The 18,302-nt window shown below is 39.2% G+C and overlaps 1 protein-coding gene across 5 annotated transcripts in view; it reads right to left on the minus strand.

Moving 5' to 3' along the window:
• LIN9 (lin-9 DREAM MuvB core complex component) overlaps positions 1 to 18,302 on the minus strand; it is a 64,776-nt gene that overhangs the window by 4,696 nt on the left and 41,778 nt on the right. For 3 of the 5 annotated variants that reach the window (XM_025878124.2, XM_025878126.2, XM_073899861.1), the window contains 4 exons: positions 17,346 to 17,465; positions 16,955 to 17,056; positions 13,145 to 13,225; positions 1,487 to 1,612 (listed from right to left, as the gene is read on the minus strand). In XM_025878124.2, the coding sequence (XP_025733909.1) occupies positions 1,487 to 1,612; positions 13,145 to 13,225; positions 16,955 to 17,056; positions 17,346 to 17,465 (429 nt within the window). The remainder of the gene's footprint in view (positions 1 to 1,486; positions 1,613 to 13,144; positions 13,226 to 16,954; positions 17,057 to 17,345; positions 17,466 to 18,302) is intronic. The other 2 variants (XM_025878125.2, XM_073899862.1) reach the window with 2 other exon arrangements.

The raw sequence follows: 18,302 nt of genomic DNA on the forward strand, positions 1-18,302 counted from the left end.
TAGGGGCTCCTGGGTGGCTCAGTCGGTTGAGCATCTGCCTTCGGCTCAGGTCAGGGTCCTGGGATCAAGCCTCACATTGGGCTCCCTGCTCAGGAGGGAGTCTGCTTGAGATTCTCTCTTCCTCTGCCCCTACTTATGCGTACTCTCTCTCAGTGAATCTATCTTTAAAAAGCAAATCAAATCAATATTGTACTTCCCCAAGAGCTTTGTGAAAATGAAATCATTTTACTTCATGGGGAAATGGGCCTATCACAAAAGGCCTTGTGTACATACTGAAATTACACAACAAGAGTGATGAGCAGCCCACTTCTGCGCATGTTGTCAGCTTTGTCCTGCGCGGTCTCGGACTGCTCGGTTAGCGTCAGGTGGGTTGGTAGTTGGTCAGGAGGGAGAAATCTATTCGCTAGGACAATGCTTACTGCTATGTAGAGGACAACTACTGGGAAAATAAAAATAAATGATAATGATGGCTAGAGGAATGAGCAATAGTCTCAGAGTGTAGTTCCAGCCAAACACAGTTCATTTCCCTCAGCTCCAGGTGGACAGATTGATAACATGGCCTACGGCAGATCTTCGGGACTAACTAGGAGGTTAGTGTCATAAAGAGCTAACTGTTGAAGAACCTCATGTCACAAATGGACGTGGCTCACAGGGAACATAAAACCTCTAAAAATGCAAGTGCTGGAGCGTTCTAAACTCATCTCAGTCACTTCTTACCCTGTTGTAAGAAAATCACATTCGAGGTGAAACCACGAACTGCCTTCATATATATATAATTTTATGTACACGATAAAAATTCACAAATAACCCTATGCTCTACATACTTGAAGTTCAAGATTCCATAGTTCTAATGTAAAGTTTAAAGCAGGAGGAAACAAAATTGTATACACAGCATGATCATAACTTTGTGAGAAAAAGCATTCTATCTATCTATCTGAAATACTAAGGGGAGGGGTGCCTGGGGGGCTCAGTCAGCTGGACGTCTGCCTTCGGCTTAGGTTGTGATCCCAGGGTCCTGGGATCGGGCCCCGCATCGGGCTCCCTGCTCAGCAGGGAGTCTGCTTCTCCCTCTGCCTGCCGCTCTGCCTACTTATGCTCTCTATCTCTGTGTCAAATAAATAAATAAAATCTTAAAAAAATAAAATAAAATACTAAGGGGAAATAAACCAAAATACAGTATTTGGGATTGTGAAATTAAGAGTTTAAGAGTAATCATTTTTCTGGATTTTTCCAAGAGCAATACCATTTGTAATTGAAACAAAAATCAACAGAATTGAGAGCTGACTGTGTGTAAAGCACTCTTCGACACGATGCTATAACGAGTAAAAATGTAAGTAAAATACGGTTCTGCTAAAGGACCTGATAGAGATGTTGGTGTAGTTTGAATTTTCTAAAATGTGAAGGTAAGTAACAGTATTTAGCTTTAAATAAAAGAGTGGGGGAGGGGGGCAGAGGCCTTCAGGGGAAATTTATACACATCACCTACCTCATAGCAGTACTGCTGAACTTTATGCAAAACTTTGTTGAGGTCCTTGTTGAGCTGCTCAAGCTCCAGAACGATTGTTGCATATCTCCGCTGAAATTCAATGCCGATGGGCATGGAATAGGATTTCTGCAAGGAAAAAAAATCTGATTTTTTAAATAAAGATTTATTTATTTGGAAAGAGAGAGAGTGAACGAGACGGACAGCATGGGCAGGGAGAACATGGGCAGGGGGAGGGGGAGAAGCACACTCCCCTGCTCTGCAGGGAGCCTGACGTGGGGCTCGATCCTGGGACTCTGAGATCCTGACCTGAGGCGAAGGCAGATGCTTAACCGAAGGCAGATGCTTAACCGACCGAACCACCCAGGCGCCCCAAAAATCAGATTTTGATAAGGATTTTTTTTTTTAAGAGAAAGACAGCACACACGGGGAGGGGCAGAGGGGGCGGGAGAATCCCAAGCCAACTCCACACTCAGTGAGGAGACCGACTTGTGGCTCAATCTCACAACCCTGCAATCATGATCTGAGCTGAAATCAAGAGTTTGATGCTCAACCGACTGAGCCACCCAGGCGCCCCGATAAGGATTTTTTTAAGCAGTGCACTTTCAGTGATCTAACATGAGATCTGACTATTCCAAAACAACAGAAGTTTACTGAAGTCGTCTGTCCTCAATGTTCTACTTCTTATGCATGAAAACAGTATTATTGTTATTTAGAAGACTATTCTTAGGAGCATCATGATGTCTGCCGTTCACTTCTTTTTTTTCTCTAAAAAAGCTAATGCTGGGGCGCCTGGGTGGCTCAGTCAGTTAAGCGTCTGCCTTCGGCTCGGGTCATGATCTCAGGGTCCTGGGATCGAACAGGACAGGGACAATTCTGACAACATATTTTGGACAAGAAAACCAACTTACAAAGTGGTGGACAGGACAGTGGGAAGAAGCACAGAGACCATATTACCCAGAGAACCACTCATACGAGGTATTAAACATGGTTAAGACAGAATTCTCAGGGATAGATCCCTTTTCCTACTCTTGAATTATTACTAACTTCCAGGTATGACTAGACACATTTTCAAAATGGGAAAGTAATTATTAGACTACTGGTTCAATATCTACTTTTATATAGTGCTGAAGCAACTCAAACCTATTTTAACACCATATGCACTATTAATTTGTTTGTGAATGCTCTGTATGTGTATTTTTAAGATATTCATATTGGCATATTGAAATGAAGCACCTCAAATTTTCACTGACTTTTTAAAATTTTTTTTTAAAGATTTTATTTATTTATTCATGAGAGATGGCGGGGGGAGGGAGAGAGGGAGAGGGAGAGAGAGAGAGAGAGAGAGAGAGAGAGAGAGGGAGAGAGAGAGAAGCAGAGGGAGAAGCAGGCTCCCAAGGAGCAGGGAGCCCGATGCGGGACTCGATCCCAGGACCCTGGGATCATGACCTGAGCTGAAGGCAGACGCTTAACCATCTGAGCCACCCAGGCGCCCTTCACTGACTTTAATATACTATATAATTTGACCTAGAAAAGTTTGCTCAAAGCTTCAACTCTCAATGAACTCCCTAAAAACGTCTCAGGTGTATGACTGAGAAATTTGTCTTTTTTGGATTATAAAAGTGACTAAGCATTTTAATATAAGCTAACGTAATTTCTCCTTTTACTTTACAAATAAAAGTTTGAACATCTGAGTTCATATTTTGACTACTTTGGTTTTAGTTTGCTTTTCCTGAGTAAAGTATAAGATAAACAATTAAGCTTTCTAAATTCAAAGGAGACTTCATCAGACCAATATTTTATTTTCTTTGCAAGTTCCATAAGAAAATAAACTTTGAACAAAGCAGTATGCCCAGTCCTTTGAGGCGAGAAACAATAAACTTATCAGGACATTGGTAAAAACAGAACATAATTTAGCTTTCAACTTCAAAATTAAGTTAATTAAATAAAATTGAATATTTGTTAGGGTGGAGGCTGGTGGAGATAAGGTAGATAAAATCACTCCTTCTTGGTGCTAAAAACACTAGGGCTTAGCAGTGTAAATGTTCAGTTAGTTTCCTGTCATTAACCTGAAGCTTCATAAAAAAATAAGGAAAAAAGTTATAAGGAATAAATGGAATGTATACCCAGAAAATTTATAATTCATAAATCTGAAAGAAGTGCTATATTTCTGAAGGTTTTTTTAAAGAATAGTTCTGTAGATATTAAAAATAAAATCTCACATTATAATATCTGGGATTCTTTCTTCTGCAAAGAAGGAACTGAATCATTTGTATTTGTCCCTGAAATACTCTGTAAAATTGCAATTCACAAGTAATGTATAAAACAGGATGAGTAATAGCTATGTTAAGATTAAAGGATAGCGGGTCCCTGGGTGGCTCAGTCAGTTAAGCGTCTGCCTTCGGCTCAGGTCATGATCTCAGAGTCCTGGGATCGAGTCCCGCATCGGGCTCCCTGCTCGGTGGGGAAGCTGCCTCTCCCTGTCTCCCTGCTTGTGCTCTCTCACTTGCGCTTTCAAATAAATAAATAAAATCTTAAAAATAAAGATTAAAAGATAGCATTTGATTTTTACCACTCTACAAGGTGCTATACATATTTTACATCAATATACTAGAACAGGCACAGTCTCTAAGGATATTTGCCACATTTTGTTTACATTCCAAGACTAATCCCCAAATCACAGATCATACACCTGTTTACTTTTTGAGGATTCCACTCAAAGGCATGGTTTGTTTGTTACATGTAATACAAAGGAGGTACTTTGAAATAAATCCATCCTGCTCCACCATTTGTTTGTAATAAATACAGGTATCAAAAACATTCCTGAACATACTTCTGATACCACTAGTTGCTAGCATCTCTTCAAAAATCAGCACAATTTGCAACAGCATTCATTTTACCTGCTACTTTATTTTTATTTTTTAGTTTTTAAGATTTTATTTATTTGACAGAGAGAGGGAACACAAACAGGGGGAGTAGGAGAGGGAGAAGCAGGCTCCCCGCCAAGCAAGGAGCCCAATGTGGGGCTCGATCCCAGGACTCTGGGACTATGACCTGAGCAGAAGGCAGACGCCCATGAGAGACGATGGACTCTGAAAAACAAACTGAGGGTTCTAGAGGGGAGGAGGGTGGGGGGATGGGTTAGCCTGGTGATGGGTATTAAAGAGGGCATGTTCTGCGTGGAGCACTGGGTGTTATGCACAAACAATGAATCATGGAACACTACATCCAAAACTAATGATGTAATGTATGGTGATTAACATAACAATAAAAAATTAAAAATTTTTTTTATTGGAACAAAAAAAAAAAAAGAAGGCAGACGCCCAACGACTGAGCCACCCAGGCGCCCCTTACCTGCTACTTTAAACAATTTAAATTTCAACTCTCTCACTAAGTAAACATGTGATTTATGCTTTTCCTTCTTTGGGAAACAAACATTATTCTACAGTAATCTGATACTTCTTGCCTTGTTCTTATCCTGTAAACCTGAATTCCAGGTTTACGTTTAAATGACAATGCCCTAACAGGAGAAAAAAAAAATACCATGGTACATTTTTCCTCCTGTCTGGAAACATAATGAGTGTATTTTATTTTATATATATAGCCACCCAGGCGCCCTTACTATTTCCCTTCTATTTGTCCCTATTTGGTGTCATTTTTTTCTTTCCTTTGTCTTTTTTTTTATGGCTCAGGCAGTTGAACATCTGCCTTTGGCTCAGGTTTGATCCCCGGGTCCTGGGAGCGAGTCCTGCGTTGGGCTCCTTGCTCAGCAGGGAGTCTGCTTCTCCTCCTGCTTGTGTGCTCTCTCCTCTCTCTCTGACAAATAAATAAATAAAATCTTAAAAAAAAAAAAAGACTTTATTTTTTAGTAATCTCCACACCCAACATGGGGCGTGAACACACAACCCTGAGATCAGGAGTTGCACACTCTTCTAACTGAGCCAGCCAGATGTCATGAGGGTGTGTGTTTTAAATATTTTATTACCAATGACCAGGTTATGTTTACCAACTGGAATTCTTTTATTAAATGTTTGAGTGTTTTGCATTATAATAATAATCAAGATATTAACATGAGTAAAAGGCTGTTGATTTATGACAACCTGGAGATCCCCTAAAATCAATTGCTATCTGTTTCATCTTTCTTTTTATTTATTTATTTGACAGAGAGAGAGCACAAGCAGGGAGAAGCAGGCTCTCTGCTGAGCAGGGAGCCTAACGTGGGGCTCCATCCCAGGACCCTGGAATCATACCTGAGCCAAAGGTAGACACCCAACGAACTGAGCCACCCAGGCGTCCCTCTTTTTTTTTTTAAAAAGATTTTATTTATCTGTGAGAGAGAGAGAGAGAGAGAGAGCGCACCAGTGGGGAGAGCGGCAGGCAGAGCAGGCAGAGGGAGAAGCAGACTTCCCGCTGAGCAAGGAGCCTGATGTGAGACTCGATCCGAAGACCCTGGGATCATGATCTTGTCGAAGTCAGATGCTTAACCGACTGAGCCAGCCCGGCACCCTGACGTACCTTTCTAAACACACAAATTCCCATTTGTTAATATTTTATTTAGGATCCTTGCAATTCATTAGATTTTGATAAATTATTCAGGCATTATAAAATGAATTGGAAAGTGTTCCTCCCCCCCCCATTCTCTAGAAGAAGTTTTTGAAAGTAGATGTTAATGTTAATAGTAACTATTTGGTTGAATTCACTGGTTTGGAAGAATTCATCGGGGGTGCCTAGGTGGCTCAGTTGGTTGAGCAACTGCCTTCGGCTCGGGTCATGATCCCTGGGTCCTGGGATCGAGCCCCATGTTGGGCTCCCTGCTCTGTGTGGAGTCTGTTTCTCCCTCTCCCTCTGCCTGCCACTCTCCCTGCTTGTGCGCTCTCTGTAAGATAAGTAATTAAATATTAAACAATAAAATAAAATTTTAAAAAAACATTGATTTTTTTAAAAAAGTTTTACTAAATCCAGTTGATTTTTTTTTTTTTTTTAGTAAGCTCTATGCCCAAAATGGGGCTTGAACTCATGACCCCAAGATCAAGAGTCAGCCAGGAGCCCCTCCTTATTAGATTTTTTTGACTAGTTGTTTTATCTATATAGTGGAAATGCCTTCTTTGAATTTTGCCAATTTTTGCTTTATGAATTTGGAAGCCATAATTATGTACATATAACTTTGAAATTATTTTGAAATAATACCGTTCATCATTAAGGCGCACACCTCTATATCCAACAAGATCTGCTGCCCTGACTTTCACCGGCAGCTAGTACCGTAGCTATCAGACCTACTACTGCTTTTTAAAAACTTGGCACCGTATACCTTTTCATACATTTAAAATTTTTTATTTTCAGGATCCTTTAATATTAAATGTGTCTCTTACATGCATCATAGAGTTGGGGTTTTACTTTTCATCCAGTTTGGCCATCTTTGCCTTTTATTCAGAAGATTTAGTCCACTTATATTTAATATTATTACTGATATATTTAGATTTAAATCTACCATCTTACTATTTCCCTTTTTTTTAAAGATTTTATTTATTTGAGAGAGTGAGAATGAGGGGGGGGAGAGAGGGAGAGAGAGAGAGAGAGAGAGAGAGCGCACATGAGAGGGGGGAGGGTCAGAGGGAGAAGCAGACTCCCCGCTGAGCAGGGAGCCCGATGTGGGACTCGATCCCAGGACTCCAGGATCATGACCTGAGCTGAAGGCAGTCGCTCAACCAACTGAGCCACCCCGGCGCCCTTACTATTTCCCTTCTATTTGTCCCTATTTGGTGTCATTTTTTTCTTTCCTTTGTCTTTTTTTTTTTTTAAGACTGATTGAATATTTTTATTGTTCCATTTCCCTAACCACCTCCCCCTGATTAGCTTGGTAGTTATGCATCTTTTACTATTATTTTAACAGGTGCCTCAGAAATTAAAATGTACATCCTTGATTTATCAAAGTCTATACGTATACACACACCCCCACTCTCTGACCAATAAGCAATTGTTGGATTGTATTTTTAATTCTTTATATTTTGAATGTCATGAGGTATGATTTTATATAGTATCACCTAGATTAATCCACATATTTATCCCTTTTGTTTCTCTTCATTCCTTCTGAAATTTCAAGTTTTTTATTTATTTGAGAGAAAGTGAGAGAGAGAGATCGCACACAAGCAGGGGGGAGGGGCGGGAGGGAGGGAGATGCAGACTCCCTGCTGAGCAGGGAGCCTGATGTGGGACTCCATCCCAGGACTCTGGGAACATGATCTGAGCCCAAGGCAGACGCTCGACTGGGCTCCCCAGGTGCCCCTCAAGTTTTTTCTTTTGCTTGAACAAAAACTTCATTATTTCCTTTAGTATAGTTATTCTGGTAACAAATTCTATAAATTTGTCTTCAAATAGTCCTTATAATACTTTACCTTGAAGGAACTTTCATTGAGTATAGAAATCTAGTTTGGTAGCAATTTTGTTTCAGCCCCATGAAGATGTCATTCCATTTTCTGTTCTCTATTTCTGTGGAGAAGTCAGATGTCAAACAAATTGTTGCCCAGTACCCATTTGGCTCTGGGTACTTAATTTAATTAATTTATTTAAGATTTTATTTATTTATTTGTCAGAGAGAGAGAGTGAACATAAGTAGGGGGAGCGGCAGGCAGAGGGAGAAGCAGACTCCCCGCTGAGCAGGGAGCCCCATGTGGGACTCAATCCCAGGACCCTGGGATTGCGACCCGAGCCGAAGGCAGACGCCCAACCAACTGAGCCAACCAGGTGCCCCTGGCTCTGGGTACTTTAAATATTTTTTACTTTGTGTTTAGTTTTTAGCAGTTTTACGATCATGTGCCTTAGAGTCCTTATCTTTTTATTTATCCCATTCAGATTCACAGGGCTTCTTGAATCTGTGGTCTATTATTTTTTGAAAGTTTTGGAATGTTTTCAGTCATTATGCCTTTAAATACTCCTGTCCCATCATCTCTTTTCTCCTTCTGTTACTCCCTTATACATGTTAGACCTCTCATTATGTCCCTTATTTCTCTTCTATTCTGTTTTTTCCGTTTTTCCTCTATGCTTCATTCTGGATATTTTCTGATCTATTTTCAATGACTAGTTCTCTTCAACTGTTCCTAATCTGCTGTGGTTATACCTTCCAACTGAGTTCTTAATTTTGATTGTTGTAGTTTACTTTTAGAGTTTTCATTTGGTCCTTTTTATTGTCTCCAGTTCACTTCTAAAATTCTCAATTTTGTCTCATTTCTTTAAACAAATTGAGCATTTAAAATCTATGTTTAAAAAATTCCACTATCTAGAATCTGCCAATTGTCTATACTTCCTTTTGGTTTTTGTTAGGTTATCTTGCCTCCTCTCGTGTCTGAGGTTTAAAATTGAGTGTCAGGAGGTGCCCTGGGTGGCTCTCAGTTGTTGGGCGTCTGCCTTCGCCTCGGGTCATGATCCCGGGTCCTGGGGGGGCTCCCTGCTCAGCGGGAAGCCTGCTTCTCCCTCTTGCATTCCCCCTGCTTGTGTTCCCTCTCCTGCTGTCAAATAAATAAAATCTAAAAAAAAAAAAGAAATAAAATTGCGTGTTAGACACTGTATATTAAGAAGTTTAGAAATAATTTGAGGCCTAGCATAGTGTTATATTCCACTAAGAAGAATATTTACTTCTGGTGGGCTACTTAAGGGTCTCAAGTTTTATAACCACCCTAATTCCATTTCAGACATGAGAGAATTTGAAGCTGGGCCACTGTTGCCTTTTGGGGTTCCAGCTCAGAGCATGGAAGGTTTGCCAGCTTCCCCTAACCCTTGGTGGTCTCTGGACTCTAATTTTTGTCCTCCCTCTCCTTGTATACCTTTCAGGAATGCCACTCAGTTTCTCAGCTACCTTTTCTGGAAGTGTGGAAAACCCCTCAAGAAAAAAGCAATGCTAAATGCCAGATTCCCCCTTCTGAGTTTACTTCTTTTCCCAGATTCTATCTATCTATAATTCTTTAAGATCTAGTTAATGCTCTAGTGTCTTCAAGCGGGTTATTTTTATATTTTATTCCAGAGGAAATAGTTGTTGTCAACTATTTGGATTAGAAAGGTTAATCCAAATTACCTAGTCTACCATTACTAAAAGCAGAAGCCTTAAATTTCCCCCAAATTCCATATTCAAATTCCATTTGGAGAATCTGTTTCCTTCTCTCTTTTTAAATTGGGTAAATGTCACATTTTTTTTTAATGTTTTATTTATTTATTCATGAGAGTCAGAGAGACAGAGAAAGGCAGAGGCAGAGGGAGAAGCAGGCTCCCGGCCTAGCAGGAAGCCCGATGCGGGGCTCGATCCCAGGACCCCGGGATCACGACCTGAGCCGAAGGCAGACGCTTAACCATCTGAGCCACCCAGGTGCCCCGGTAAATGTCACATTTACCCAGTTCTGTCACTAGGATGAAAACGGGGAATGAGGAAACAGACACTGAATCAATTCCTCTAAGTGGTGCACCTCACTTCTGCATTCCTCCATCAAATGTGCAACTCTGGGCCTGGAGCCTCTTTAGGGTTCCAACGTGCAGACTCAGCCATGTTCCATCTCAGCCGTGTTTCACCCAACATGGACAATTTTTAAAATCTTGCATACATTATTAAACAGTCTGCTTCCATTATTTTATTTATTTATTTGTACATCTTATTTTATGGGAAATTGTAGGGGATAGGAAGAAAACATGTTTTCAGCCTACCACCTTAAACTAGAAGTTTCATTAAATCTTTAAAATGTTCATATACTTTGACCCAGCCACTCTTTTTTAAGATTTTATTTATTTATTTGAGAGAGAGAATGAGAGAGAGAGAGAGCATGAGAGGGGGGAGGGTCGGAGGGAGAAGCAGACTCCCCACTGAGCAGGGAGTCCGATGTGGGACTCGATCCCGGGACTCCAGGATCATGACCTGAGCCGAAGGCAGTCGCTTAACGACTGAGCCACCCAGGCGCCTGCCATTCTACTTTTTAAGAATCTATCTTACAGGGGTGCCTGGGTGGCTCAGTTGTTAAGCGTCTGCCTTCGGCTCAGGTCATGATGCCAGGGTCCTGGGATCAAGCCCCACATCGGGCTCCCTGCTCAGCGGGAAACCTGCTTCTCCCTCTCCCACTCCCCCTGCTTGTGTTCCTTCTCTCGGTGTCTCTGTCAAATAAATAAAATCTTAAAAAAAAAAAAAAAAAGAATCTATCTTACAGACACAGACAAATGCACAGAACTATACAGATGAGGATATTTACTATAGCACCATTTTGTTTTTATTATTTTTAATATTTATTTATTTATTTAAGTGATTTCTACACCCAGTGTGTGGCTCAAATTCATGACCCTGAGGTCAAGCTAGTCAGGCGCCCTACTCTAGCACTATTTCTTTCTTTCTTTCCTCCTTTCATTCATTCATTCATTTAAGACTCCATTTATTTATTTGAGAGAGAAAGAGCGAGAGCACAAGCAGGGGGAGCAGCAGAGGGAGAGGGAGAAGCAGACCCCCGCAGAGCAGGGAGCCCGATGTGGGACTTGATCCCAGGACCCTGGGATCATGATCTGAGCCGAAGGCAGACACTTAACCGACTGAGCCACCCAGGCGCCCCTTTAGCACTATTTTACAAAAATAATGAAAATAACTCAAATACCTATTAATAAACTAAATTACGGCACAATACAGAAATTTTTAAAGACTGAATTAAGTTAATATAATGACAGAATTAAATTTTTTTAGAAAATAATTTTCAAAACCATATAGGACAGTACACGCATAGAAGAAGAAGTCCATATGCTTAACATATAAACATTTATAGCATATACTAAGCTAAGTAACATTCATCTATGGGGAAGGCACTATAAAGAACTGTTGTCATCAGTCTTACAATATTTGAATTTTTATAATGGGAATTGTTTTTAATCATAAATAAAACAAGTAATAAAACATATCAAGCCATCTAGACTTCTACAAAATTCTCACATGCCAAGAGCCGAGCCGACATCAAATCAGGCCTCTATTCAAAGTAGGTAATACTTGGGGCGCCTGGGTGGCTCAGTCATTAAGCATCTGCCTTCGGCTCAGGTCATGATCCCAGGGTCCTGGGATTGAGCCCCACATCGGGCTCCCTGCTCCGCGGGAAGCCTGCTTCTCCCTCTCCCACTCCCCCTGCTTGTGTTCCCTCTCTCACTGTGTCTCTCTCTCTGTCAAATAAATAAATAAATAAATCTTAAAAAAAAAAAATGTAGGTAATACTAACCAGGCTAAGTCAAGCCCAGTACTTTAAGGTGTGGAACCCAGACACAGGGCAAAGTCCTAGCTAGTGATACGAAAGTGACAATAATTAGACTATGCATACAGATGAAAGAGATGATAAAATGATCAGAAGAGATCATTGCTGGGGAGCAATGAAAAGACACAGAGAAAATGGTAGAAGTAGAACTGCTGGAAATCAAGAAAGGAATTAAGAGTCCAGTAGGAAAGAAGCAAATATATACATTTTTATGTTTAGGGTGTATAATGGCAATACATTATGGCTAACTTTTTGCTATCTTTGATAGTCTGTGTATCTGTCAATACTGTTTTCATATTGTGCCTAAATGAGTTGAGCTGGGACCAAGAAGCCTGTTTTGTTTGTTTGTTTTTAAGCAGGCTCCACGTCCAGCTTGGAGCCCTATGTGGGGCTTGAACTCATGACTCTGCAATCAAGACCTGAGATCAAGAGTCAGGCACTTAACCAACTGAGCCACCCAGGCACCCCAAGAAGCCTGTTTTGGTATCTGTACTACTAAATAGCAGGATGATCTTAGGCTGAAATTCCTTGACATCTTTGGTCTTCCAGTTTCCAATTCCATACAATGGAGGTTCAAATTAGAAAATTCAAAGTCAAGTTCAGATAAAATTCCATCATCCTAAAAGAAGACCGTTCCTCTTTCAGCTAGGCATCCCTTATCCACCTCTTGGCCCACCCGCACTAGAGATGACTGATGCTATGACTCCCTAGTCCTGCGTTCAAGGCAGATGTTGGTAATGAGCTATAGCGCTTGCCCGGGTCTAGCGAATGAGTTCTCTCTTACTTTCAAATCTCCATGTGGCCATTTGCAATCACTTGGAGACGGTACTTGGGATGGAATCTATTTGCCATCCTACAAATCCATAAGCAAGTTATGACTTTCAGTACAATTCAAAAACTTTCTTAGTGAATATTTTCTACATTAAAAAAAAACTCTGATAATTCTCTCCTATGACTAAAATTGACTGTCGTATTTTTGGACTGACTAGATTAATAGAATAGGATATAAAGCACTGTCAAGATTACCTGAATGTGCCAACTTATATATTTCTTGATTTATTTATTCTGAATCACTTTTAATAACCTCTGTTAACATGACTCCCTTAGTCAAGGCACCAGGGCTAGGATTCTACGTTCACACAAACTGTCAAGAACCCAGCCCACTCATTAATCCTATCCAACCAGAGAGTCAGTGGCATAATGAGGTCTGGGATAATGAACTGTACTGCACTGCTAATTTACTTAGCATGTGTTCGGTATAACAAGAGAATAAAGATAGCAAATGAGGATTTAAAAATAACATTTTTATCATTTATCTCAAGGTTTTCTTCCATAAAATATTTTTAATTCGTTAGAGAAGTCCACGCCATTTTAAAAGTAGACAAAGAAAAAAGAGAAATGTCCTTACCAATTTTTCTGCTTCTGTGTTCATTTCCCTTAATTTTTTGATATGTTCCTTTTTAATCATGAGAATTTTTGATAATTTGGTCTACAGACAAAGAAAAAGAGATGTTTTGGAATAGAGGCCTTTAGGTATAACAAACATCAAATTACCAATTTTTCACTAAGATATTTTAGCAGATTTTAGTGTTTCAATATAAATAAACATAGCACAGGCATGTTAAAAAATAAATCTGACTGGCTAGCAGAAAAATATTTTCTTAAAATCCACTGTAACCAGAACATGTCAAAAGGACCCAGGAGTCAGTCTGAACAAGCTTTCACTGGCCCACGTGGGACCATTCAGGGACCAGTAAGAACAACCACTGGGATGGACCGAAGTACAAATATGTTCAAATTAACGAGTTCATACAGACACTTTAAAAAAATTAACCATTACTGGAGAATGCCAGTGACCAAACTCATTATTTTATAAGCTGGACGGCAAAGAGAAAGAATCACGTGTTTATCCTGCCTTTCCTACACAAACTATACCATTAGGTAACCAGATAATAGGTTAGGGGAAGCTTTTCTTTATAAAACTGTTTCCGGGGCACCTGGGGCCTCAGTCAGTTAAGTGTCCGACTCTTGATTTCTGCCGGGGTCATGGGATCAAGTCCCGAGATAGGCTCTGTGCTCGGGGCAGAGTCTGCTTGAGATTCTCTCTCCCTCTACAACCCAACCCCCACTCTCTCACTCTAAAAATAAATAAATAAATAAATAAATCTTAAAAAAAGAGACTATTTCAGTTAGTAAATAGGAATGATAGAACAAGAACAGTGCCATTTCACAATCCTAATGAATGGCTGGATCTAGGCACTGATAATCAGTGGCAGCTAAGTTTATATAAAAAACATAAAATAGCATGGGTCTATCAGAACACAAAACCTCCTATAAAAGTAGTTACATAAAATAAATAACCAACAAAATAAAAACCCCAAATCTAATCAAACTTCTGTATCCAATGAGCAATTTACATGAAATACAAAAGATAAAAGAACACATTGAATGATACCACAAGGATTCAGTCAGTAAAACCCACTGTCAGAGACTCTTTGGACAAATAATCCAGTTTCTCAAATAAGTTGTACAGGGAAAAGAGCATTCAATGGTTAAGAGACAACTAGAAAATTTGAATGCTGACTCAACATTTGATGATATTAAGGCAGTTCTGTTTACTTTTTAGATGTAATAATGGTATTATAGTTATTTTTCTTTTTTCCTTTTCTTTTTTTTAAGTAATCTCTACACCCAACGTGGGGCTCGAACTCACAACACGAGATCAAGAGTCGCATGCTCCCCTGACTGAGCCAGCAAGGTGTCCCTTAGTTATGGTTCTTAAAAAAAAAAAAACCCTTATCTCTTAGAGATATGTAATAAAATATTTACAAATAAATGATACAATGTCTGGTATTTGCTTCCAAATAATGCAAAAGGGAGAAAGTAGGGGGAAGGACAGATTAAATAGGCCTGACCAGGAGTTTGCTGAGAACATGTTCTAGCTCGATGATGGGTACACAGAGGAGCAGTCAACAATTCTGTCTGCTTTTATGTGCTTTAAATTTTCAATAATAAAAAACCCTAAGAATTGGCCTAAGTTGATACAGGCAGAGGGCCTAGTTAGTAAGATATGCCCCATACTTGTTATGGAACAGACTGTAGTTAGTGCTCAGCAGGCCCAGAGCTGGGGACAGGTCTCCCTTCTCTTATAAATTGTTGGATTTTTATGGAAATATGTGTCATTCTTTAGAGATGGAAGCAGTACAAGATGGGATGAAGACAACTGTTCTTTTTTTGTTTCTACTTAGCGTGGTGTTGCTTGTTTCTGATAAAAAATCTCAGCTGTTTCCTTTTCATTCTTTTCAAAACTGAGTCGTCTTGAAGAAAGCTGATCAGTCTCTTTAGATTCCTCAAACTCCCTAACCCCAGGAAATAAAAAGTTTCCTCAAGAAGAAAATTCATTGTAAACTATGAATTATGAAATTTGCAATTTTTTTTTTGAGGGTAAGCAGGGGCAGAGGGGGGAGTGGAAGAAAATCTTAAGCAGGCTCCCTGCTGAGCACAGAGCCAGACACAGGGCTCAATCTCAAGACCCTGAGATCCTGACCTGAGCAGAAATCAAGAGTCTGATACTTCTCTGACTCAGCAACCCAGGCGACCCGAAACTTGCAAAAAATTTTTAATACTTCTTTTGTCACAAGGAAAAAATATTAAGAACAGAAAAAGTGAGTTTAAGTCCCATGTTGGGTATAGAGCTTACTTAAAAAAAAAAAGAAACCACACACACACATCTACTTCAAAGCTTAATATTAACAAGAGCAACTTGAGTTTCATAAAACCTTACATATTATAAAAGACAAGTACATAAAAGAACTTTTATTTTTACCTCTTAGATAGCTTAAAACAATAATGAAAGTAGTGTTTTAACTAGGCTTTATACCCAGTTTTTGAAGTTAAAATTAAGCACTGAAGCCAAATATTTCAGCATCGGTAAAAATATTAGTACTTCAGAGGTACTGTAGTAGTAATTAGCTTCTGGCTCCCTCTGCTGGTGTCTCTCTCTCTCTCTCTCTCTCTCTCTCTCTTTCTCGCTCGCTCTCTCTCTCTCTCTCTCTCACACACACACACACACACACACCCAAATAGGTCATATTAGCTTTGTTTTTACCTCTATTATTTAAAGGAAAGTATTTCTTTAAAAAACAAGTGTCCTATTTGTGAAGAGGATAAAGTTTGGCTCTGTTCATAATTTCAACTTTTCATCTAAAAATATCTATCTTTGAAAGCCAAAAGGCAAAAGAAATTCTGCATTGCAAGGATAACCACTAACGTATGATCAAGGAATACAAAATGCTACACATTTGCAACTAAATGATAAAATATTTCCTTAAAATAACATCAACTGCAAGTGGTAACACTGAATATTTTAATGGATTATATTATAAATATTTTTATTTATACTCTTACCCCAAGCCAAAGCAGTTTTTCTCTTCAAAACAGGAAAAGAAATGAAACATTATTAGACTATGATTCAAAGTAAATGATTGATTTAATCTAATTTTCAAAGTGAACAGCTCATTACATTCTGATGAGTCAGCCTCTTCAGGAATATTGTTCTACATAATAATTCTACACTTGTTTCAGGTGAGGCTTATATTTCTCAGTGTCTATCACTAGTTAGCAAGCCAGTGCATTGTAACTGCTCAGTTGACTGATAATTGCAGGACGCACTGAGGTCACTAAAAAAAGGCCTTTGTACTTACACAAGTTATTAACAGCTAACCATTCAGGTTTGACAGAGTATATGCTGTAATGTTAGAGTCCTTAACATAGCAAAATAAGAACCAAACCCAAGAAGAGCTCAACGAAAAAAACCTCTGTCTTTTTTGGCTGTTATAACTTTTATTTCCTTAAGGTTACTTTATTTTTATTAATTTTTTTTTTTGATTGAGAGAGAGCACAAGTGGATGGGAGGGGCAGAGGGAGAGAGAGAATATCAAACAGATTCCCTGCTGAGCCTGACACAGGGCTTGATCTCACAACCCTGAGATCATGACCTGAGCTGAAATCAAGAGTCAGATGCTCAACTGACTGAGCCACCCAGGTACCCTTTTATTTTCAAGCTTTGCTGGAAATAACAGGGTTCTTAAAACGAACACAATGATTAAAAAAAAAAAAAGGTAAAAATATTTGGTCAGAAAAATTTTCAATTTTAATTAACACAAAAGATGTTGAGTTTTCTTCATAAGCAAGCCAAGATAGTGAGAGCAATTCTTACCACTTGGATAAGGAATTCTACTGGAAAACCACCTAACGTTTCAGTGTCAGAGCCAGAAATTTTACTTCTCCAAGGTGACTGTCCTAGTAAAGGATCATTATCCTATGGGAATAAAAGGGAAATCATTTAACCACTGACTGTTCAAAAGAAAGTATTTTATTTTTAGATAAAAAGTAAATCCGATTCTAATTAATATTACATTAAAAATCTTACAAAAAGGAAAATATTTCCAGAGTTGCAACGATTTACTTATTTTATTTAGTAACTGAGAACTTAAAATAATGTAGCTACCTCCTGAAGTTGCTGTAATAGATGTGTATTTCATAAAAACATTACTCACGCTCATAATAATCATTTAAATTACTGCCGACATTTAAAAAATAGTATTTACTGTAATGGGTGACTGGAGAGGGGGAGTATAATGTAGCCGTGGTGGAGTCAGGAAGAATCGAGAAGGCCGCTGTTTTTGTCCAAAGGCAGCAATTGGCATCGTCTCATGAGGCTCATTACTCTTTGAGAAAAGAGAAAAGTCCACAAGTCTTGAAGAACTTTACCGACCATCTGAGCTTTACAAACATGATACTGCAGCTGGAGATAGGCACCAACTCATGAGCTATGATTTATCACAGAATCTATTATCCTACAAAGGTCAAAGGCCTAAAACGTAAGTCAGAATATGAAAATACTACTTCGCTATCAAAGGCTGAACTCACAAAACAGAAGAATTAAGAAAAGAAAAAGACCACTGGATTGAAACAGGAAATCAAAGATTAATTTTTTTTAAGATTTTATTTATTTATTGGAGAGAACAAGCAGGAGTGGGAGGGAAGGGCAGAGGGAAAGGGAGAAGCAGGCTCCCCGATGTGGGGCTCGATCCTAGGATCCTAGGATCATGACCTGAGCCGAAGGCAGATGCTCAACCGACTGAGCCAACCAGGCGCCCTGAAAGATTAATCTTCAAGTGTCCTATGACTATCGGTGCTTGCTGTGTGCTAAAAGCTGGCTCAATATTACCTACTGCACTTACAGTGCACTCTTACCTAGCTGTAGAGGAATATCTGGATGATCTCATAAAGGAAATTACGTTAATGAACTGGAAAAGCAGTTTTCCTTTCCTGACAGGGGAGGTTGAAAGGTTGCATCCTTTAAGGAAAAACACTTAAGGTTGGTATACTTTGGTCTACAAATGTAGTCCAAATTTTCTTTCTCTTCTATTTCTCCTCTCTAAAAAGTATGTTTGAAAAGGAACGCCTCACAATAAACAGCCTTAATTTTTAAAAAGTACGTATCAGAAAAAGAAAATTCTTCTATATTTGCACTAAGGAGATAAAGAAATTTTTATTTTTTA

Source organism: Callorhinus ursinus, unplaced genomic scaffold, assembly GCF_003265705.2.
Source record: "Callorhinus ursinus isolate GAN/ISIS: 27379988/994484 unplaced genomic scaffold, GSC_fseal_2.0 scaffold13, whole genome shotgun sequence".
NCBI lineage: Eukaryota > Metazoa > Chordata > Mammalia > Carnivora > Otariidae > Callorhinus > Callorhinus ursinus.